Consider the following 25,363-nt stretch of genomic DNA (forward strand, 5'->3'; position numbering starts at 1 on the left):
ATCTGTGTCGGACTGAGTCCGGCGGATCGAAGCTTACGTCACTAAATTCTACTTTTGCCGGTATCTAGGGCTTGATAACTAAGGCGAATCAGCCTCGCCACAAATACGCTGCAGAATTCCAGCGTATTTGAGGTTGAGGGCTTGATAACTAGGGGCCAATGTCTTTTCTGCAGAAGAGGCAAGCCGGCTTGAATCATAAAACGGTGATCCAGAAAGTTTCCAGCTGCCCCTGAATCAATGAAGGCTTGAGTGTGGACAGTATTCTGAAGGAAGGTAAGGGTTACAGGTACCATAATCTGAGTGGAATGAGGGGATTTTGTAGTGATCATGCTTAGAGGCACCCCAGTGTTATCCCCTAAGCATTGGCTTTTCCCGGCCGGATGTCACAGTTCGTTTGTTGGTGGGTGTTAGATCCACAATAAAAGCATAGCCTCAATCTCCTTCTTCTCTGTCTTTCAAATTCTGAAGGTTTGAATGAGAGATCCATGGGTTCCCCCACTGGGGTAACTGGAGCTGTTGAAGGAGTAGAGGATACTGCTGAAACCAGATGAATAGGAGGACGGGAGGGAAGGACCCTCCTAGTTCTATCTCTCTCGGCTTGTCTCTCCTGGAAGCAAGAGTCCAGACTGATACAAATCATTATAAAGTCATACAAAGAAGAAGGACTATCACAATAAGTGATTTCATCTTTGAGGCGTTCATGCAGACCCCTCCTAAAGGCTGCCTTGAGAGCACTGCCAAGGTGGGAAACTCAATGGCGAATTGTGCCACAGTCCTATTGCCCTGGCAGAGGTCCAGGAGAGACAATTCTACAGCAGAGGTAGGGCCAGAAGTCCCAAACACAGAAGATAATGCAGAAATGAAAGTATGAGCATCATGCATGGGTGGAGTGTTCTATTCCAAAAGGAGAGAGACCCAGGCTAGGGTCTTTTCTTTCAGTAAGGAAATGATAAAGGTTACCCTTGACTGGTGAGACTGAAAGGTATGAGGATCAATGCGAAAGTGCAGCCTGCATTTGTTAAGAAAATCCCTGCAATCAGTACTACCTTCATATTTGTCAGGCAATGGTATCCTGGGTATACTTCCAGAAGCAGAGGAAGAAGCTGCAGTGCTAGGAGCAGAGACTGATGGTACAACAACAGGAGCTGTATTCCTCGCTGTAACTAGTAAAGAGAGTTGAGCGGTTATAGCCTCTAGCTTGGAATCCCTATTCTGAAACTGTGTGGTATGGGTTCCCAACATCTGTCCCTGAAGATAAACTGCTCGTGCCACCTCATCTGGCTCCATGGCCCAAGTATAATGTAATGCTCGTGGGATACTCCTCTATCAGACCGAACTCGGCCAGTAGTCTTGTTATCTCGGCATTGAGCCGGAATGATAGGGAATATCCCCGAGCAGAGAAGGTTTGCAAGATGGGGTAAGCGGCACTCACCACAGGCAGGACAGTCCTCAGCGGTAACAGGCAGGAAAGCAGAGAAAGGTAGTTCAGGGGCAAACCACCAGAAAGGTCAGATAGGCAGGACCTGGCAACAGCAAGGCAGTCCAGAGGCAAACCACTAGGATGATCAGGCAGGCAGGGTTTGGCAACAGTAAGGCAATCCAGAGCAATAGGGGTTAACAGGCAGAGTGGTCAGACAAGCAGAGTTCAGCAGCAGTATATCAATCCAGCAGCTAAAGGGTTAACAGGCAGAGTGGTCAGATAGCAGAGTTCAGCAGCAGTATATAAATCCAGCAGTTAAAGGGTTAACAGGCATAGCGGTCGGACAAGCAGAGTTCAGCAGCAGTATATCAATCCAGCAGTTAAGGGTAAACAGGCAGAGTGGTCAGACAAGCAAGGGTCAACAACAATATAACAGGCCGACATAAGAATCAATAACACCCAGGAGAACAATAAGTAACACCTATACTTGGGCAGTGATAGGTAGGACTGAAGTTACTTATATAGGAGCCACACGAGATCCTGACCAGCTTCTGAAGCGTGCAGCAATGACGTACCGCCGCACGCAGTGAGGAGCCAACTCCCCCCTAGGTAACGAGAAGAAAGCAAGCGCCATGTCCCTAGCAACAGCTAGAGGGGCGCGGCGTGACACTACATGGGAGAAGCAGCTTACAGCAGTCTAACAGGGAGACAAAGTCTGCAATTACAACTATGTGTCCCATGGTAACACAGGTAAAACAAGGAGAAACCGCAAACTTACCAAATCAGCAAGTAAAGCCTCACTTGCTTATTGTACAATGCACAGCTCTACTGAAGTTGTTTGCCCCTGGGCATACAGGAATCACAGAAACCAACAAGTCACAATGAATGGAACATACAGTCCTTACTCACCGAAAAGGTTTGAGATGGAGCACAATAACATCACTGACAGATTTGCTTTGTTTTGATAGGGCCTTGAATACAGGTGAGCCCCGGTCTCTGGGATCATTGTGGTCTCATGAAACTTTTATGTGGCAATGTAAGTGGGACAATCCAGATATCTTTTTGTACTGGAGACTCCACTGCACACCATTTTCTTCATATGGTTATTTTGGCTAAGTAAGAAACAAGCGGCTAGATTACGAGTTGTGCGTTAGGGTTAAAAAGCAGCGTTAAGAGGTCCTAACACTGCTTTTTTCCTAACACTGGTATTACAAGTCTTGAAATGACAGGCTCACTGCTCACTTTTTTGGCCAGAGTCGTTAATACCGCAAATCCACTTACGTCAATTTTGTATCCTATATTTTCAATGGGACTTGCATAACGATGGTATTACGAGTCTTACCAAAAGTGAGCGGTACAGCCTCTCCTGTCAAGACTGAAACCGCATTTAAAAGTCAGTAGTTAAGAGTTTTATGGGCTAACGCCGTAACATAAAACTCTTAACTAAAGTGCTAAAAAGTACAGTAACACCCATAAACTACCTATTAACCCCTAAACCGAAGCATCCCCACATCGCAAACACTAAAAAATATTTTTAACCTCTAATCTGCCGAACCGGACATCGCCCCCACTATAAAATATTTATTAACCCCTAAACCGCCGCCCTCCCGCATCGCAAACACTAGTTAAATTTTATTAACCCCTAATCTGCCATCCCTAACATTGCCGACACCTACTTACATTTATTAACCCCTAATCTGCCACCCCCAAAGTCGCCGCCACTATATTAAATGTATTAACCCCTAAATCTAAGTCTAACCCTAACCCTAACACCCCCCTAACTTAAATATAATTTAATTAAATCTAAATAAAATAACTATCATTAACTAAATTATTCCTATTTAAAACTAAATACTTACCTATAAAATAAACCCTAAGCTAGCTACAATATAACTAATAGTTACATTGTATCTAGCGTAGGGTTTATTTTTATTTTACAGGCAAGTTTGTATTTATTTTAACTAGGTACAATACAGGTGGCCCTCGTTTTACAACAGTTCAATTTACACCGTTTCAGAATAACAACCTTTTTTCCAGTCATGTGACTGCTATTGAAAAGCATTGAGAAGCAGTGCATTTATTAAAATAGCCAGTAGGTAGAGCTGTCCTCTTGTGTTGCAGCAAAGCCAAGCAAGCTGAAATTAATCCGTTGAACTAGACCTGAGCTATCGAGCAGATTTCAAAGGAACAAGATTTTCCTGTCTATAAATCAGTCCAGATTGGAATGCATAGAAAGAACTGTTTGCAGAAAAATGCAAGTTGAGTCTGTGTTGTGATCATTTTATTAGGTTTATAATGCTGCTTAGCAAATGTTTTTGTTCATTTAACTTAGTTTAATCATATATACTGTGTTGTGTGATTATTTTATTAGGTTTATAATGCTGTTTAGCATTTAAAGTCTTCATTTCAAAGCTTTAAAAATAATGTATTAGGTGTTACTTATGACAATTCTGAGAGGGGCCTGGAACCTATCTCCCTCACTTCCCATTGACTTACATTATAAACTGGGTTTCAATTTACAACGGTTTTGATTTACAACCATTCCTTCTGGAACCTAACCCCGGCGTAAACTGAGGGCTACATGTAGTTATTAAATAGTTCTTAACTATTTTTAGCACCGCAAGCCTTACCGACATAAACTTGTAATCTAGTCGAAGGTGTTTGCTAGGGTATATTCAAAGACACAGTTTACACCAATGTTCATACAACTGCATGTAATAGACACTACTATAAAGAAGAGTATGCACCGATACTGATCTAGAAATCCACTATAAAACCTTTAAAAAACGTATTTAGAAGCTCCCAATTTAGCTCTGTTGCTAAGATTAGGCTGGGACACCCAATGAAAGGGGCCGGAAAAACAGGAAAAGCAGACAGTCTGAAAATCAGCACTATCTTATTAAAAAATAAGCAAAACTATACATTTTTACAAATAAATTCCCAGATGGGCTATATAAATGGATAATCTACAAAACATTTATGCAAAGACAAATTTAGTGTACAATGTCCCTTTAAGTTGGTAGCTAACCTCATTATAGATCACTACCCTGATGAGGTTCATTCTCTGGTTTGCTGCCATTTCAAGCCTGCTTATTTATGGCAGTAAATCTTTTTTAACCCTGAGTAAACCTTTTGCTAAGGTATAAATTATTCCCTCTTTTCCTCTGTACAGATTCCTCGCTCCACGTGCAGTGATACCTGTCACTCAGGCTATAGAAAATCTACTCGTCAGGGTGAGCCCAGCTGTTGCTATGACTGTGTTCCATGTTCTGAAGGCGAGATCACTAATGCAACAGGTGAGATAACAACTCACTTAGGGTTAAATCCGTACGCTGAACTCATACAGAGGGTTAATGCTGCAGCCCCAGTATAGGGCATTTATCAAGGTGATAACATCAGTACTGGGGATGAAATACAGATCAGCACCTATTACATTTATGATTCAATTGTGTTTTTCTCTGTTCTACCAAAGAGATTAGAGGGCATGTTATATACTTACATATGTCCCTTTGTCTGGCCTGGCTACACATTGCACAGCTATTGCTTTGTGCACTGCACAAACTCATTTACAGTAACTCTTATTGGCCAAAGCAAAAAAGACATGATGACGTTCTCAAAAATATTTTTAAGAGATGTATTCCAGGAGTTGTCTAAATAGCAAAATCCTGCAAAAAGCAAAAAACATATCTATCTATTTATCTATCTGTCTATCTCTATCTATCTATCTCTATCTATCTATCTATCTATCTATCTATCTATCTACGTATCTATCATCTATTTATCATCTATCTATATAAGATCTATCTATCTATCTATCTATCTATCTATCTATCTATCTATCTGTCTGTCTCTCTGTCTTTTTTTTACCTGTCTATCTATCCATTTACAAACCTATCTATTCACATGCATACTAGTTGAGCAATTGTTAAGTTTGCATTATAGTCATGCGGTTATTTGGGATTGGTATTCACTAAAAAAATGACACATTAGCCAGACGTGAACGTTTTTCTAATTTCTCCTACATTGCTCTGTGAGAATCTTAAAATAAAATCACACATAGGGCCAGATTACAAGTGGATCCCTAATTAATGCTCCCACTCGAGCAATAACTGCGCTAGAAGTAAGCTTTTTGCGCTTGTTTGGTTGCGCTTGTATTATGAGTTGAAAGTAAACTGTTTTTGTCCGTGTGCACGCCTAAAAAGTGCAAAAGTCCGAGTTAGAATATCGTGTTCACATATTTCCCCATATGTCATTGGAGAAAAAAAAAGGAGAAACTCCCCACTCTCACACAAACCCAATCACATATTCTCATGTGTGCTTACCTGACATGAAAATATGAATATTTCACATTACAGTCTTCTGCACAGATAAAGTTCTATTTATTTATATATATATACATACAGAGAGAAGTGCACTCACAGGAAGGAGCAACCAGCTCAATACCATTGTTACCCTGTGCTATGGTGATTTACCACCTGGGTGCAACTTCTTTTAGCTCAGTAATGCTTTTCACAGAGTAGAACTTTCCTGTAGTATATCAGTCTGATCCCGCCTATTACGGTCAGTCCAGTGCCAAAATACCAGGCAATTCCTCTCTGAATAAGGAACACAGCAACCCCAGATGATCGTTTCAGCCATTATTGGGCCTCGTCAGTGAGGTGTAGCCATACACATGATGATATATAGTTATAGATACTGCATATACAGATTATATATATATATATATATATATATATATATATATATATATATCTTTCGTGTAATTGGCAAGAGTCCATGAGCTAGTGACATATGGGATATACAATCCTACCAGGAGGGGCAAAGTTTCCCAAACCTCAAAATGCCTATAAATACACCCCTCACCACACCCACAATACAGTTTTACAAACTCTGCCTCCTATGGAGGTGGTGAAGTAAGTTTGTGCTAAGATTTCTACGTTGATATGCGCTTCTCAGCATTGTTGAAGCCCGATTCCTCTCAGAGTACAGCGAATGTCAGAGGGACGTGAAGGGAGTATCACTTATTGAATACGATGATTTCCCTAACGGGGGTCTATTTCATAGGTTCTCTGTTATCGGTCGTAGAGATTCATCTCCTACCTCCCTTTTCAGATCGACGATATACTCTCAATTTACCATTACCTCTACTAATAACTGTTTTAGTACTGGTTTGGCTATCTGCTATATGTGTATGGGTGTCTTTTGGTAAGTATGTTTTTTATTTCTTAAGACACCTCAGCTATGGTTTGGCACTTTATGCATTTATATAAAGTTCTAAATATATGTATTGTACTTATATTTGCCATGAGTCAGGTTCATGTATTTCCTTCAGCAGACTGTCAGTTTCATATTTGGGGAATTTAAACATTTTAAGAAATTTATTTCTTACCTGGGGTTTAGTCTTTTTTTCAATTGACTACTTCTTGCTATTGCGGGTATTAGGCCCGCGGGTGCGTCAAATGCTAAACTTTATTGCGTCATTTTTGGCGCAAAAAAATACGTTTATGACGCAACTTCGTCATTTTCGGCGTCATACGTGACGCCGAGACCTTTCACACGGCGGCGTCATTAGTGACACGAGTGTGTCATTTCCGGTTATTTTTGGAGCCAAAAAAGTTTACGTTACGTTGTGCGTCATACTTGGCGCCAAATTTTTTTCATTATTTCAATACCCCATTGATGTTTGCCTCTTGCTTTTTTTCTCTATCAGAGGCCTATGCTTTTGCATTTTTTCCCATTCCTGAAACTGTCATATAAGGAAATAGATAATTTTGCTTTATATGTTGTTTTTTCTCTTACATTGAGCAAGATGTCCCAATCTGATCCTGTCTCAGAAGTTTCTGCTGGAACATTGCTGCCTGACATCGGTTCTACCAAAGCTAAGTGCATTTGTTGTAAAAGTGTAGAAATTATTCCACCAAATGTCATTTGTAATAGTTGTCATGATAAACTTTTACATGCAGATAGTGTTTCCATAGTACATTGCCAGTTGCAGTTCCTTCAACTTCTAATGTACATGATATACCTGTAAATTTTAAAGAATTTGTTTCTGATTCTATTCTGAAGGCTTTGTCTGCATTTCCACCTTCTAATAAACGTAAAAGGTCTTTTAAAACTTTTCATTTAGCTGATGAAATTTCAAATGACCAGCAACATAATAATTTATCCTCTTCTGATGAGGATCTATCTGATTCAGAAGATCCTTCCTCAGACATTGACACTGACAAATCTAATTATTTATTTAAAATAGAGTATATGTGTTCTTTATTAAAAGAAGTGTTAATTACTTTGGATATTGAGGTAACCAGTCCTATTAACGTTCAGTCTAATAAACGTTTAAATGCTGTTTTTAAACCTCCTGTGGTTTCCCCAGGGGTTTTTCCTATTCCATCCTGAGGCTATTTCTGATATGATTTCTAGGGAATGGAATAAGCCAGGTACTTCCTTTATTCCTTCTTCAAGGTTTAAAAAATTGTATCCTTTACCAGCAAAATCTATAGAGTTTTGGGAAAAAATCCCCAAAGTTTATGGGGCTATTTCTACTCTTGCTAAGTACTTCCTTTAAGGATACTTTAGATAGGAAGCTTGAATCTTATCTAAGGAAGGCCTATTTATATTCAGGTCATCTTCTCAGACCTGCTATTTCTTTGGCTGATGTTGCGGCTGCCTCAACTTTTTGGTTGGAGAATTTAGCGCAACGAGAATTGGATCCTGACATATCTAGCATTGTTCGCTTACTGCAACATGCTAATCATTTTATTTGTGATGCCATTTTTGATATTATCAAAATTGATGTTAGATCCATGTCTTTAGCTGTATTAGCTAGAAGAGCTTTGTGGCTTCAATCTTGGAATGCTGATATGACATCTAAATCTAGATTACTATCTCTTTCTTTCCACCAAGCCATTTAGGAAACCAAAGTCTGCCCCTAAGTCCGCATGAAGGTGCGGCCCTCATTCCAGCTCAGCTGGTAGGGGGCAGATTAAGGTTTTTCAAGGATTTTTGGATAAAATCTGTCCAAAATCATTGGATTCAGAGCATTGTCTCTCAGGGGTATCGAATAGGATTCAAAGTAAGACCTCCTGTGAGAAGATTTTTTCTCTCACGCATCCCTGTAAATCCAGTAAAAGCTCAGGCTTTTCTGAAGTGTGTTTCAGACCTGGAGTCTTCAGGGGTAATCATGCCAGTTCCTCTTCAGGAACAGGGTTTGGGGTTTTATTCAAACCTATTCATTGTACCAAAGAAAGAAAATTTATTCAGACCAGTTCTGGATCTGAAAATTTTGAATCGTTATGTAAGAGTACCAACTTTCAAGATGGTGACTATAAGGACTATTCTGCCTTTTGTTCAGCAAGGACATTATATGTCCACAATAGACTTGCAGGATGCATACCTTCATATTCTGATTCATCCAGAACACTATCAGTTTCTGAGATTCTCTTTTCTAGACAAGCATTACCAATTTGTTGCTCTTCCATTTGGCCTAGCAACAGCTCCAAGAATCTTTTCAAAGGTTCTGGGTGCCCTACTATCTGTAATCAGAGAACAGGGTATTGCGGTGTTTCCTTATTTGGAGGATATCTTGGTACTAGCTCAGTCTTTACATACTGCAGAATCTCACGCAAATCAACTAGTGTTGTTTCTTCGGAAACATGGTTGGAGGATCAATTTACCAAAAAGTTTCTTGATTCCTCAGACAAGGTTCACCTTTTTAGGCTTCCAGATATATTCAGTGTCCATGACTCTGTCTCTAACAGACAAGAGACGTTTAAAAGAGCTAAATGTCCTTTTAAGGGCAATGCCCATACAAATGCCCTTTTCAGGGCAATGGATAGCTAAGGTTATTTTAGATAGTTTTTTATTTTAGGGGGGTTGATTGGGTGGTGGCTTTTACTGTTGGGGGGGTGTTTGTATTTTTTTTGCCAGGTAAAAGTGCTAATATCTTTGGGGCAATGCCCCACAAAAGGCCCTTTTAAGGGCCATTGGTAATTTATTGTAGGCTAGGGTTTTTTTTTATTTTGGGGGGCTTTTTATTTTGATAGGGCTATTAGATTAGGTGTACATTTTTTTTATTTTTGATAATTTGGTTTGTTATTTTTTGTCATTTAGTATTTGTTTTTTTTGTAACTTAGTTTTCTTTTTGAAATTTAGGACTTTGTAATAATGTTTAATTGTATATTTAAATAATTTTATTAGTGTTAGGTTTTGTAATATGTAATTTAGTTTATTTAATTGGTATTTTAATTTAATTGTAGTATAATAGTTAGGGTAGGTTCATTAATAGTTTAAAATGAGTTTATTTTAATTCTTCTGGTAGGTTTTAATTTATTTGAAGATAAGGATGTTGTAATTTTAATTTAAAGTTAAGGGGTTGCTAGGTTTAGGGGTTAATAGCTTAATTTAGTTTTTTGCGACGTGGGGGGCTAACGGTTTAGGGGTTAATAGGTTTAGTTAGTGGTGGTGATGTGGGAGGCCAGAGGTTTATAAGTTTATTTAGTGGCGGTGGTGTCGGTGAAGCAGCGGGATAAGGGTTAATAATTTTATTTAGGTTGCGGCGATGACAGGGAGTGGCGGGATAGGGGTTAAACACTTTAGTATAGTTGTGGCATTGTAAAATGTAGTGAAATGGTATAAATAAAGTTAGGAAAAAGCCGAATCGTTGACTTCTAGTTAACAACAGTACAATGCTCATCGCCTCGTACTTGGTGCGCGTGTTTTTGACAGCTTTTTTTATAAATAAGGAGAACATATTGAGATTTGTGGCTGCGATTTTTGGCGATGTTAGGCAAGCGTATTGATGCCGGTGAATGCAACATAGTTGACATTTGATAAATATGCCCCTAAGTCTCTATTTTGTTATGTGCATTGGGTCCTGCATTCAACTCCTGCCAAATTTCCTGTTTTGTGAGGCAACTGTATTCTTTCTAAGTCTCTCTTTTTGTATGTGTATTCGGGTCCTGCATTCAACTCCTGCCAAATTCCATATTTTGTGTGGCAACTGTATTCTTTCTCAGTCTCTCTTTTGGTATGTGAATTGGGTCCTGCATTCAACTCCTGTCAAATTCCCTGTTTTGCATGGCAACGGTATTATTTCTAAGTCTCTCTTTTGGTATGTGCCTGTAGTCTGTGACATGTTATGTATTTTCTTTGCTTATAGCTTGTCTTTAGCTAAGTAATGTTCAAACCTTGTCAATATTTGTGTTAATTCCTACATTTATAAGTTCACTAATGATATAACCCCAGCGTCCTCCAAATTCTATTGTCTGTTTTTTTAACTATCTCACCCTGAATCAAATTTTCCCAATTGGCCTTTTGACTGTCTTTGATCATGTCATTAACTAATTTATTGCAATCAGCTGAACACTTTGTCCGATAAATTTAACACTGCTATGGGGTTAGCATTGCAGGTTTAGATAGCAGTATTGTAAGATTCACAAATCTTAAGTGAACATATATAAGTGAGGAACTAAGAATTGGGCAAAATAAGATACAAGAATTGAACAAGGATTGGATAAGGGACAAGGCAAGTCCGATTGTAATACTGTGTTTTATCCACTGATTGCCTAATTTGTAAACATGTTCAATATCTTCATATTCCTTTTTGCTACCTTTTGTCTCTATAACAAACTACTTTATTCAATTACTACTGCACCCTCACCACCTGCACATTTCATTAGCCCATCTCTCTTAACCTCACCTTACTTTTGCATTCATGAACTTAACACATTCATAAATTCTCTCTCTCTCCCCCTTGCACCTCATCCCAAAAACATTACTGCAAATCTGCATCTCATCTCATGTCACTCTCCATCTTGCTCATACTAGCTGCTGGTGACTCTCCCCTAATCCTGGTCCCCCACAACTTCCTTGCCCTGCACACCCATGTGTACCTTTCAATACACTTCAAAAACAAAACTCTGGTAACCTTAATCTCATTCATCTTGCTTCTAAAGCCACCACCCCCTTCACTTGTGCACTCTGGAACACTCGCTCTGTTTGCAACAAGCTCACTTCTATCCATGACTTCTTTTTCTTCCACTTTCTCAATCTTCTGGCTCTCACAGAAACCTGGCTCTCTCCTTCAGACACAGCTTCCTCTGCTGCACTGTCACATGGGTGTCTCCACTTTAGCCACACTCCTAGGTCTGATAATAGACAAGGAGGTGGTGTTGGTATTTTACTTTCCTCTTGTTGCACCTTTCAACAAATACAGCCCTTCGCTTCCCTCACATTTTCTTCATTTGAAACCCACATGATTAGCTTATTCTCTCCCCTCTCTATACGTGTGGCAGTCATATCCCACCCCCTCACTTTGCCACCTGGCTACCTTATTTCCTTTCCTCAGATACCCCTGCCCTTATTCTTGGCAATTTCAACCTCTCTGTTGACAATCCCACTGCCTCCTCTGCAAAAAATTTTCTGCAGCTCTCTTCCTCTTTCGGTCTGTCACAATGGACTGACTCTCCCACTCACAAATATGGTCACTCCCTTGATCTGATTTTCAGCTATCGATGCACTATCTCAAACTTCACTAACTACCCTTTTCCTCTATCTGACCATCATCTCCTCACTTGCAATATTACTTCCCTCCCTATAACTTTCCCGCCTTACACCCCTCACACCAAACTTCACAGAAGAATCAAGTAATTTTATCACCAACAGCTCACTAGTTCTCTTGAACCTCTTCTCTCTTTCATCCCCTCCTTTTCCTGCCCTGATGAATGTATCTGCCACTATAACACCACCCTTACATCGGTCCTTGACAATCTGGCCCCACCTACCATAGCTCGGAAATAATACACTCATCCTCATCCCTGGCATACTCCTCTGACATGGTACTTACGCAGATGTTCCCATACTGCTGAGTGACACTGGAGAAAATCTTGGAGTTCAGCTGACTTTCTTAACTATAAGTTCATCTTGAACTCTTACTATTCTGCCCTTAATCTATATAAGCAACATGACTTCTCTACTCTGATCTCTATTGTTTCTTTAACCCCAAAACATCTGTTCTCCATGTTCAATACTACTACCCACCCCCACCTCCTACTACAACTTCTCACTCAGCTCAAGATTTTGCCAGCTACTTCAACAACAAAATCGGCTCCATCAGAAATGAAATCAGCTCTCAACATCCTACAGGTCTCCCACACCCTCAAAAGCTCACAATCATACAAAACTCACATAGCCATACATTAAGCTATTTTGCCCCTGTTACAGAGGAGGACGTGTCTTCCCTTATACTGTCCCCTCACCTCACTACCTGTCCCCTCGACCCCATACCCTCACAGCTTCTCCACTCCCTCTCTTATACCCTTACCCCTATACTCACACACATCTTCAACCTCTCCCTCAGCACTGGTATATTTCCCTCATCTCTTAAACATAAACTTGTCATACCTATCCTCAAAAAACCTTCTTTCGTTCCTACCTCCCCATCCAACTACCATCCTATTTCCCTACTCTCTCTTTATTCAAAGCTTGTTGAAAAGCTAGTATATGCATATCTATCCCATTTCCTTACATTAAACTCCTTCCTTGACCCACTGCAATCTGAATCTCACTCCCTTCACTCCACAGATACAGCAATTGTTAAGGTAACCAATAAAATACAGCAAAATCCAAAGGCCACTTATCTCCTCCTTGATCTGTCTGCAGCCTTTGATACTGTCATCCAACCTCTTTTGCTCCAAACCCTCTAATCCTTCGGCATCTGCAACAAAGCTCTCTTGTGGTTCTCTTCCTATCTGTCTAACCGTACCTTTAGTTTAGAATTCTCTGGGACATCATCTGCACAATTACCACTTTCTTTTGGGGGCTCTGTCCTCGGTCCCCTTCTCTTCTCAATCTACACGTCATCATTAGGTTCCTTAATAAAGTCCCACGGGTTTCAATATCATTTTTATGCTGACGACACCCAAATCTACCTCTCTGCACCACACCTATCTTCTTCCTTGCTAACCGGTGTCCCTAACTGTGTCTCTCATATCTCTTCTTGGATGTCCTCTCACTACCTCAAGCTTAATCTCTCCAAAACTGAGCTCCTAATTTTCCTCCCTTCTTTAAAAATCTCCACCCCCTATTTCTCTATAACTGTTGATAACTCCATCATTACCCCTACCCCACATGCCCGATGTCTTGGGGTCACACTTGACTCAGACCTTTCTTTAACTCCTCACATTCAGTCCTTGGCTAAAGCCTGCCGCTTCCACCTTAAAAACATCTCTAAAATTAGACTTTTCTTTACGCAAGAGAAAACTAACATTTTAATCCACTCTCTCATCCTTTCCCGCCTCAACTACTGCGACTCCATCCTCTCTGGTCTCCCTAGCTGCCGCCTACCTCCTTTACAATCCATAATGAATGTCTCTGCCAGGCTCATCTTCCTTACACGTTGCTCTTCATCTTTTGCACCTCTCTGCCAATCCATTCACTGGCTTCCTCTTGCCTCCAGGATTAAACACAACATTCTCACTGTGACATACAAAGCCCTCAACTGCACTGCTCCCCCCTACATCTCAGACCTTGTCTCCAGATACCTTACCTCTAGTCCTCTTTGCTCCACACATGATCTCCAACTCTCCTTCACTCTTGTTACCTCCTCATATTACTATTTACAAGACTACTCCAGACTTGCTCCCATCTTATGGCACTCTCTGCCTCGCCCCACAAGACTCTCCCCTAGTTTTGAAAGCTTCAAGCACTCCCTAAAGACTCTACTATTCAGGGATGCATACAACCTACACTAACCTTCCTATATCCACTGCCATCACCTTGAACCCCTTAGCATGTAAACCTATGAGCCCAGCTGTTTGTAGTTTACCTTCATAAGAGCCGACTACAACAGTGTAAGTCTCGGCAGAGCCCTCTACCCATTTGATCCCTGTAAATGTTATCTTGAATACTGCCTTTGTTTATAGCACTGCGGAATCTGTTGGTGCTCTACAAATACCTGATAATAATAATAATAACATTTAATAAATATAAATATAATAGTACAATAATAAATATGAATACAATAGTGATATAATAAATATAAATACAATAGTACTATAATAAATATTTCCATCTAAAGGGGAGGGCTTCATTCATTAGTGTTGGGAATTAAGAACCTTGCCACCAGGAGGAGGCAAAGACTCCCCAGCCAAAGGCTTAAATACCTCCCCCACTTTCCTCATCCCCCAGTCATTCTTTGCCTTTTGTCACAGGAGGACGGCAGAGAAATGTCGAAGATCGGAGTAGTCTCTTATGGAGGGTAGTACTCTTCGCATTGGGACTGGAGTTTTAAGTAGTCCTGTCAGTCCTGCAGTCTGGAGATGCAGGGAGAGTCTTTCTTGGGAAACCATCCCAACTCATATTAACAGCTCCACAAGCAATCAGCGTTGACTAGTTTCTTGAAGGGCCATGTTCCTGTTCCACGGCGTAGATTCTGGTAAGATCATTTTGTTTTTATTACATAATGAAAACACGGAAGACAGGGTCACAGTGTGATGCCTTTTATCTTTAAATAATCAAGGGTTAATATTCCTGGAAGGGGGATTATTTAACAGGCGGGTTTATACGTGATATTGTTTATTGTGTCATTGCTGTGATATGTGCGAGATGAGGCTCTGGCAATGTGTGGAACTTTCAGGTCACTTACTGGAGGATTGCGTGGCCCTATTTTTGGCACATTTTTTCCTTAGGCAGGGTCGGTCCTGCCAGGCATTCCATGTGACCAGGTGTGGTTATCTCTCTTCCTCTGTTGATCGGCGGCACAGGAGACGAAACGGTTTCTGTAGTCTGGGTCATAGGAGATGGTGAATTCTCAGCCATTGGAGGTTATAAAGGTGCTTATTTATTAAGTTAATCTAGTCCGTAATAACAGCGCAAGCTATGGAGGACTCTGACGCGTTAGAGGGTTCGCCCTCTTTAACAAGGTCTCATTCCTGTGTTTATTGTGAGGAGGCTCTGGTAGTACAGCCTGCTCAACTATGTTTCACATGCCTTAATAAACTTACAACATCTAAAAGTAAAGAGATATCTAGTACTACTGAGCCAACCACCTCTGAGGGTTCCATGTCCTGTAATGTGCATTCCCTGCATTCATATCCAATTGCACATGCAGCGCCCCAGGGTCCAACCATTACTCCTGCGGGAGAGATTTGTTGACCGTCAAATTTTGTGGATCAACTGTAAACGACGGTATCGAATGTTATCCATGCCTTACCATGTTCTGCTAAGCGCAAGCATAGAGCGTATCATGGCGGCCCGAGTCAGTGTCCATGTCATCTAAACCTCCGGCTGCAGAGGAGCCTGACTTTAGGTTTAGGATAGAGATTTGCGCTTTTTGCTGAAGCAAGTGCTTGCTACTCTGGAGGTTCTGGAACCGAGGCTTCCGGAGGAACCTGGGATTCCTAAACTTCATAAGGTTTATGAGGACAGGGTGGTGCCTCTGGCCTTCCCGGTTTCTGTTAAGATGGCTAATATTATTAAGAATGAATGAGAGCGATTAGGTTCTTCCTTTTCCCCATCTTCTTCCTTTAAGAAACTGTTCCCCATTCTGGACTCTCAGCTTGAGCTGTGGGGTACTGTCCCTAAGATCTCCACTCTAGTGAAGCGGACGACTATTCCCCTCAAGGATAGTTCGTTGTTTAAAGAGCCCATGGATAAAAAGTTGGAAAACATGTTAAGAAGGATGTTTCAACACACTGGGTTTGGCAACCGTAGCCGTGGTTGCCAAAGCTGCAACATATTGGTGTGAATCCTTGTGAGAAATGGTCGAGGGGAGACTTCCATCGATGACATACAGGATAAGATTTAGGTGCTGAAGGTCGCCAATTCTTTCATCTGTGATGCCAACATGCAAATTATTCGCCTGAACGCCAAGGTGTCAGGTTTTTCCATTTTAGCTCTCAGGGCTCTGTGGCTAAAGTCTTGGTCTACGGACATGATCTCTAAATCTAGGCTGTTGTCCCTGCCTTTTCTAGGAAAGATTCTGTTCAGTCCAGGATTTAATTCGATCATATCTACGGTTATGGGAGGCAAGGGAGCTTTCCCACTGCAGGATAAGAAGGCTAAGCCTAAAGGATCTACTTTTCGTCCCTTTCGTGCAGACAAGGCCCAGCGTCAGCAGCCTGCCGTGAAAGGGAACCAGTCCAAGAGAACTTGGAAGCCAGCTCATTCTTGAAACAAGTCTAAGCAGAGCAAGAAGCCTGCTGAGACAAAATCGGCATGGGGGGGCGGCCCCCGACCGGTTTCCAGACCAAGTAGGGGGCAGATTATCTCTCTTCTAAGAAGCCTGGTTTCAGAATGTTCAGGACCCTTGGGTTCTGGAGGTTGTCACCCAGGGTTACAGGATAGGGTTCAGATCCCATCCGCCCAGGGGCACATTCCTGTCTTCAAGACCAGAAAAGAGAGAGACCTTTCTAGAGTGTGTGAGGGATCCCTCCTCTCTCGGCATTATCACACCAGTATCCCAAGCAGAAAGGGGTCTAGGGTACTATTCAAATCTTTTTGTGGTTCCAAAGAAAGAGGGTGCGTTCCGCCCGATTCTGGATCTGAAGTGCTTAAACAAGTTTCTGATCGTTCAAAATGGAAACAATCAGATCTATTCTACCCTTAGTTCAAGAGGGACAGTTCATGACAACTATAGACTTGAAGGATGCTTACCTTCATGTGCCAATTCACAGGGACCACTTCAAGTTCCTAAGATTTGCATTTCTGGACCAACACTACCAGTTTGTGGCCCTCCCCTTTTCCCCTTTGGTCTGGTGATGGCCCCAAGAGTCTTCAAGAAGGTTCTGGGGGCACTAATTGCAGTGGCCATAGCCAGAGGCATTGCTGTGGCACCCTATCTGGATGACATCCTAGTCCAGACGCTGTCACTCAGTCTCGCAGAGGATCATTCGAGGGCTCTTCTTCTTTTGCTCCAATCTCACAGTTGGAAGATCAACTCAGGAAAGAGTTCCCTGGTTCCCAGCAACAGGGTGGAGTTCCTGGGCATGATAATAGACTCTATGTCCATGAAAATATTTCTCACAGACCATCGACGCAGGAAGATTGCATCCGCTTGTCTTGCCCTTCAGTCCTCCTCAAGTCTGAGGTGATCGGACTCATGTTTTCCAGCATAGACGTCATTCCATTTGCCAGGTTCCATCTCAGACCTCTTCAATTGTGCATGTTGAGACAATGGACCAGAATTACTCAGATCTATCACACCAGATATCCATGGATGCTCGGACTCGGATCTCTCTCTCTCTCTTGGTGGATCCGTCTAGAGCAACTGTCTATGGGAACATCCTTCTTGAGACCATCCTGGGAGATTGTGACCACGGATGCGAGTCTGGCAGGATGGGGAGCTGTATGGGGTGCCAGGATGGCACGAGGAAAATGGACCCAGGAGGAGTCTCTCCTTCTGATAAATATTCTGGAACTCTGAGCAATCTACAATGCTCTGAAGGCATAGCCTCCTCTGGGGTCGTTCAGCTTCATCAGATTCCAGACCAACAACATTACCTCGGTGGCTTACATCAACCATCGGGGGGGTACGAGGAGCTCCTTAGCCATGAGGGAGGTGTCTCGGATCTTGAAATGGGTGGAGTCCCACAGCTGCTCGCTCTCAGTGATTCACATTCCAGGTGTGGACAACTGGGAAGCAGATTTTCTAAGCAGGCAATCCTTCCATCCGGGGGAATGGTCTATCTACCCCGAAGTGTTTGTGGAGATTTATGTCAGGTGGGGATCACCGATTCCAAGCTACCCCAATACGGGTCGAGGTCCAGGGATCCCCAGGCAGAGCTGATAGATGCCTTGGAGGTGTCTTGGGGTTTCAGCCTAGCTTACATTTTTCCACCGTTACCACTTCTACATCGTGTAGTGGCACAGATCAAACAGGAGCGAGCTACGGCCATTCTGATTGCTCCATCATGGCCACTGAGGACGTGGTTTGCGGATCTGGTGGGGATGTCATCCTCTACGCCATGGAGGTTACCCTGTCACAGGGATGTGCTGGAACACGGTCCTTTTTCAACATTGAAATCTTGATTCTCTGAGGCTGACTGCGTGTAGATTGAATGCCTAGCCTTGGCCCAGAGAGGCTTTTCTGAAAGTATGATTAATACGCTAATTCGGGCAAGGAAGCAATTTACTCGTAGCATCTACCATACTTGTCCTGGTGTAAGAAGCATCAATATCCTTGGCATAAGGTGAAGGTATCCAGGATTCTGTCCATTCTCCAAGAGGGTTTGGAGAAGGGTCTTGCCGCCAGTTCCTTAAAGGGACAGATTTTGGCATTATCAGTCTTGTTGCATAGGAGACTCTCTGAGCTCCCTGACATACAATCTTTTGTTCAGGCTCTATCTAGAGTCAGGCCTGTCTCTAGACAGTCTACTCCTCTATGGAGCTTAAACTTGGTCCTTAAGGTATTGCAGAAGGTTCCATTTGAGCCTATGCACTCCATTGACATTAAGAATCTGTCCTGGAAGGTTATGTTCCTGTTGGCCATTGCATCGGCACGCAGAATATCTTAACTGGGTGCCTTGCAATGTGAGTATCCTTATCTGGTTTGTCATGTGGATAAGACTGTGCTTTGCATTGGTTTGGGGTTTCTTCCCAAGTTGGTGTCTAACCGTCACATCAATCAGGAAATAGCTGTTCCTTCTTTATGTCCTAACCCTTCTTCTTGTAAGGAGAGGTTACTTTATAACCTGAATGTGGTTCGTGCCTTAAAGTTCTATCTTCAGGCTACAAAGGATTTTAGACAGTCTACATCTCTTTTTGTGGTGTATTCAGGGAAGTGCAAGGGGCAGAAAGCCTCTTCTACTTCTTTGTCCTTTTGGTTAACGAGCTTGATTCACTTGGCCTATGAGACAGCGGGATATAAGCCTCCTCAGAGGATCATGGCTCATTCAACTAGAGCTGTGGCTTCGTCTTGGGCCTTCAAGAATGAGGCCTCTATGGAGCAAATTTGTAAGGCTGCTACCTGGTCCTCCTTACATACTTTTACAAAGTTTTACAAATTTGACGTTTTTGCTTTTGCAAAAGTTGTTTTTGGGAGAAAGGTTTTGCAGGCTGTGGTGCCCTCAGATTAGGGTCTACCTTTTACCCTCCCAGTTTCATTCAGTGTCCTCTAGAGCTTGGGTCTATGTTCCCAACAGTAATGAATGAAGCCGTGGACTCTCTTCCCCTTTAGATGGAAAACATAATTCCTATAAATACAATAGTGCAATAATAAACATGAATGCAATAGTACAATAATTAATAAAAATACAATAGTGCAATAATAAACATGAATTCAATAGTTCAATAATACATATAAATACAATAATGCAATAATAAACATGAATTTAATAGTTCAATAATAAATATAAATACAATAGTGCATTAATACATATAAATACAATAGTACAATAATACATATAAATACAATAGTGCAATAATAAATATGAACACAGTAGTGCAATAATAAACATTAATACAATAGTGCTATAATAAATAAAAATACAATAGTGCAATAATAAATATGAATAAAATAGTGCAATAGTAAATATGCATGCAATAGTGCAATAATAAATAGTAACACAAAAGTGCTATAATACATATAAATACAATAGTTCAATAATAAATATAAATACAATATTACAATAATAAATAGTAATACAATAGTGCTTTAATAAATATGAATACAATAGTGCTATAATAAATATGAATACAATAGTGCAATAATAAATATGAATAAAATAGTGCAATAATAAATATAATTACAAAAGTGCAATAACAAATATGCATACAATAGTGCAATAATAAATATTAATACAATAGTGCAATAATACATATAAATACAATGGTTCAATAATAAATATAAATAAAATATTACAATAATAAATATTAATACAATAGTACAATAATAAATATAAATACAATTGTGCATTAATAAATATAAATACAGTAGTACAACAATAAATATAAATCCAATATACTATAATGAATATTTATTCAATAGTGCAATAATACATATGAATACAATAGCTCAATAATAAATATAAATACAATATTGCAATAATAAATATTAATACAATAGTACAATAATAAATATAAATACAATTGTAAATTAATAAATAGAAATACAGTAGTACAATAATAAATATAAATAGAATAGTACAACAATAAATATAAATGCATTAGTGCAATAATAAATATTAATACAATAGTGCAATAATAAATATAAATACAATAGTACTATAATTAATATGAATACAATATTTACATAATAAATATGCTCTGACATATTATAGTATTTTCTTTTCACATGTTTATGTTCCGTTAAGACAGAGCAGAAAACACATCATAAACTCTTATACTGTCTTAAACACTTAATAAAAAAGCCAAACATCTCATTTATTTCTTTAACAATTGCAATTATGACATTTAGCACATTCAGCTGCAAAAACTATCCTTCCTATTACTAACTAATGTCAGGCCCTAGACCTTTTACAACTACACAAAAATGCCAGCATGAAAATGATCATATTTTCTGTTTACAGATATGGAAACCTGCATTCCCTGCTCAGAAGATCAGTGGTCCAATCAAGGAAGAGACACCTGTATTCCAAGAACTGTAGAGTTCCTCTCATATGAAGACCTATTGGGTGCTGCTCTTGCTTCTGTGTCTGTTGTCCTGGCTGTAATAACAGCATTAGTGTTGGGACTTTTTACTTTACATTGGGACAGTCCTGTAGTCCGAGCCAATAACAGGGGCCTCAGCTTCTTGCTCCTGTTTGCCCTCATGTTCTCCTTCCTCTGCTGCTTGTTATTCATTGGGTATCCTGCAAAAGGAACTTGTCAGCTGCGACAAACAGTATTTGGATTTTTTTTTACTGCTGCTGTCTCATCTGTCCTGGCTAAAACCATCACAGTTGTCATTGCATTCAAAGTCACAAAGCCTAATAGCAAATTAAGGAAATTGCTAAGGCCCAGCATGTCCTACCGTTTTGTCCTTGTCTGCTCATTGGGTCAGGCTGTTATATGTACTGTGTGGTTAATCACTTCTCCTCCTTACCCAGACTATGACACCCAGTCCATCACAGGGAAGATGATATTAAAGTGTAATGAAGGATCCCCTATTGCATTCTATATTGTTGTTAGTTACTTGGGAGGTCTTGCTGCTCTGAGTTTCCTTGTTGCATTTGCAGTAAGGAAGGTGCCTGATCGTTACAATGAAGCCCAGATGATCACCTTCAGCATGCTGATGTTCTGCAGTGTCTGGATCTCCTTTATCCCAGCCTACCTGAGTTCCAACAGCAAATACATGGTGGCTTTGGAGATCTTCGCCATCCTGGCATCCAGCAGTGGGATACTGGGCTGTATCTTCTTCCCCAAGTGTTACATAATCATGTGGAGACCAGATCTAAATAGCAAAGGGAACTTTATAACTAAACACACAAATATCAAAACATAGATCCTCATTGTTATTTGGATAAACAATTTACAAAAGAACATTTACAAAAAAACACTTTCACGTTTCTAATTTTTATATAATTTGGGCAAGTTTATAAGTGTCACCTTAAAGTTAGCGCAGGTCACTATAAGCAATATTGTGACTGTGCAATCTTGTTTGCGTATAATAAGTAAAAGTGTTTGCTTGAGGGAAAACAACATTTGTACTTGTTGGGTTATCAGGACGGAAGACATCTAGTAAAGGCTAAGGGGCCTATTTATTATGGTGCGAGCGGGCATGATCCGATATAGCGGATCATGTCCGCTGCACATCAATAAATGACAACAGCATACACTGTCGGCATTTATCTTTGCACCAGCAGTTCTTGTGAACTGCTGGTGCAATGCCGCTCCTTGCATATTTGTGGCCGGGGTGTCAGTCAACCTGATCGTATTCGATCAGGTTGATTTATGTCAGTCACCTCAGAGCAGGCAGACATGTTATGGAGCAGCGCTCTTTAGACCGCTGCTTCATAACTTCTGTTTCTGGCGAGCTTGAAGGCTCGCGGAAACAAGGGGCATCAAGCTCCATACGGATCTTGATAAAGGATAAAACAATGTGCAGCAAACACAACATAAATACATTAATATAAACTGTTACACTCTCTGTTTGAAGTCATGGATGTATGTAGCAATAAGACTAGGCAAGTCAGTATGTTGTCCAACGTCATACAGAGACCAAGGTTAGAATTAAAATTCAATACATTTATTGTATAAAAGTTAAAAAAAAAACATTTTTGGGGAGACCTCTGTAACGCACACTTTTATCTGTTTTTTAAAATGGAACAGGAGCATATTAGTTTAAATAAATCTATTTTTAATGAAGAGAATAGAACATGTTTGTTGATGAAATCTTTAATACTATTGATAACCCCAGCTATGTGAATGATCTAATGGGTCTGTTTGTACAACTTGAAAAACTATTATTAACTGATCTACGGCTCATGTGGGATGTTGTGTCCTTTAATCATTACATTAAAGGGACAGTCAACACCAGAATTTGTGTTATTTTAAAAGATAGATAATCCCTTTATTACCCATTCCCCAGGTTTGCATAATTAACACAGTTATATTAATATACTTTTTACCTCTGTGATTAACTTGTATCTAAGCATCTTCTGACAGCCCCCTGATCACATGACATTTTATTTATTATCTATTGACTTTCATTTTAGTCAATTAGTTTAGTGTCTGCCACAAGTCACGGGCATGATCACAATGTTATCTATGTGACTCAAATGAACTAGCTCTCCCCTGTTGGGAAAAGCAAATAAAAAGCATGTGATTAGAGGCGGCCTTCAAGGGCTTAGAAATTATCATATGAGTCTTCCTAGGTTTAGCTTTTAACTAAGAATACCAAGAGAAAAAAGCAAAATTGGTGATAAAAGTAAATTGGAAAGTTGTTTAAAATGATATGCCCTCATGGAATATAGGGGGTATAACCTCCCCTATTAAGAGGAAAACAATTCTCTCGCATCTACAGAGATTGAATACCTCTATAGCGCTATTACAGGAAACACATTTAAACACTGAGGAATCATTAAAATTAAAATCTATGTGGGTCGCAGAGGTACTGCTTGCTCCCTCACTAAGTAGGAAAAAAGGAGTAGCTAATCTTCTAGGGAAAAAATTAATCCATGATAAATTACTAACACTGATAGACCCGGAAAGCAGATATATAATACTAAAAATAAAAATCTTAAACTCAATATACACTATCTGCAATTTATATGCCCCTAATGTAATGGATTATCGGTTTTGGGACTCTCTCCAGGCTAAAATTCTCCAGGTTGCAGAGGGACATGTGATATTGGCTGGAGATTTTAATATGTCTCCACGGTTCCCTCTGGATAGACTTAGGCGCGGGGCCTTACAAAGGAAGACTAAAAAAGATAATCTAGAAACAAAGCTATATAATAATATATTCCTAAATCTGGCAGTTAGAGATGTGTGGAGGGCTCAGAACCCGGATAGCAAGAATTACACATGTTACTCAAAAGCTACTAAATCCTTATCAAGAATTGATCTCTTTTTAATAAATGATAGTTTATATCATACAGGGGCTAAAGCAGAAATCGCAGAAATCTGTATTTCAGATCACGCCCCCATAATGCTGGACATCCCAACTCAGAATCTTCGCCCAAAAGGGGCACGCTTTTTTTTACCCAAAATATCTTAGTAAAAACTTGAAATATAAAAACTGGCTTAAAAATAAGATGGAAGAATATTTCAAATTAAATCAGGGCTCAGTATCTAGCCCATCGACTTTGTGGGAGACAGCGAAAGCCGTTTTAAGAGGGGACATTATCGCTTACACAACAAAAATTAAGCGTGACTCCCGAGTAAAGGAGAGACAGATAACAGCTAGGGTAGCGAATGCATACAATAGATACCTTTCTTCCTCTAATGAGGAAAATTGGAAAAAATATATCAAAGCAAAACAGGAACGAGATACCTTTATAACCGCTCACACAGTACAAGCAGATCTAAAATACCAATCTAGACTGTATAAATATGGCAACAAATCTGGTAAATTGCTATCTAAACTGGTGAATAACTCTAGACAATCTAACACAATCGAATACTTACAGGTTGAGAAGAAGCGGCTCAATACATCTGAGGAAAACTCAGAATCTTTCTTCCAGTATTACAAATCTATCTATTCACCTTCCACGATTGAGAAGGGAGCTCAGGACAGATTCTGGGAAAATCTACCCATCATAAGATGCAATGAGGAATTTAATACTACTTTAAATGCTCCTATTATGGAATTAGAAGTATCACAAACAATTCATGCACTAAAACTCGAAAAAGCCCCTGGACCAGACGCAATACTAAACGAATTCTATAAGAATTTAGAATATTCAATTACCCCCCATTTGACCAAACTTTATAACTTCTATTTTTCGGAAAATGTTCAAATATCTCCCTATTTTGTGGAATCTCATACCATACTCGTTCTTAAACCAGGAAAAAATCCACATAACAGGGAATCATATAGACCGATTGCATTACTAAACACGGACTACAAGATATTAACTACTATCTTAGCTAAGAGATTACAAAAAGGATTATCTGAGATCATTCACAGAGACCAAGTGGGGTTTTTAATTAAACGAAGTTCAGCTGCGAAAATTAGACAACTTCTAATGATTATTGACTATTTTAAAAATTCAGAGGATAGGATGACTACAAATTACCCGGATGCAGCAATATTAGCAATTGACGCTGAGAAAGCATTCGATAGGGTTAGTCATGAATATTTAATCGACACATTAGAGCGTTTTGGATTGAGGAATAATTTCCTTAACCTGGTTAAAAATATCTGTTTACAATCCTCCACTTGTATAGTCACACATGGAGTGTTATCGAAAAAAATAAGATTAGAAAAAGGTACACAGCAAGGTTGCCCATTATCGCCGTTATTATTCGATTTAGCAATCGAACCACTAGCCACCAAAATTAGAC

At 40.0% G+C, this 25,363-nt stretch overlaps 1 protein-coding gene across 1 annotated transcript; it reads left to right on the top strand.

Moving 5' to 3' along the window:
* Positions 1-700: 700 nt before the first annotated feature.
* Positions 701-21,857, top strand: LOC128655822 (vomeronasal type-2 receptor 26-like). The gene is made up of 3 exons (XM_053709383.1): positions 701-865; positions 4,593-4,716; positions 20,944-21,857. Exons 1-3 carry the CDS (start codon positions 701-703, stop codon positions 21,855-21,857), a joined length of 1,203 nt encoding a protein of 400 aa, XP_053565358.1.
* Positions 21,858-25,363: the final 3,506 nt, after the last annotated feature.

This window comes from Bombina bombina, chromosome 4 (genome assembly GCF_027579735.1).
Source record: "Bombina bombina isolate aBomBom1 chromosome 4, aBomBom1.pri, whole genome shotgun sequence".
Lineage (NCBI taxonomy): Eukaryota > Metazoa > Chordata > Amphibia > Anura > Bombinatoridae > Bombina > Bombina bombina.

Excerpts from the sequence above, each read along its gene's own strand:
- LOC128655822 (XM_053709383.1), top strand. The coding sequence starts at position 701 with ATGCAGACCCCTCCTAAAGGCTGCCTTGAGAGCACTGCCAAGGTGGGA. Across the intron at positions 866-4,592 it reads AAGATAATGCAGAAATGAAA|ATTCCTCGCTCCACGTGCAG; the intron begins GTATGAGCATCA and ends TCCTCTGTACAG. Across the intron at positions 4,717-20,943 it reads CGAGATCACTAATGCAACAG|ATATGGAAACCTGCATTCCC; the intron begins GTGAGATAACAA and ends TTCTGTTTACAG.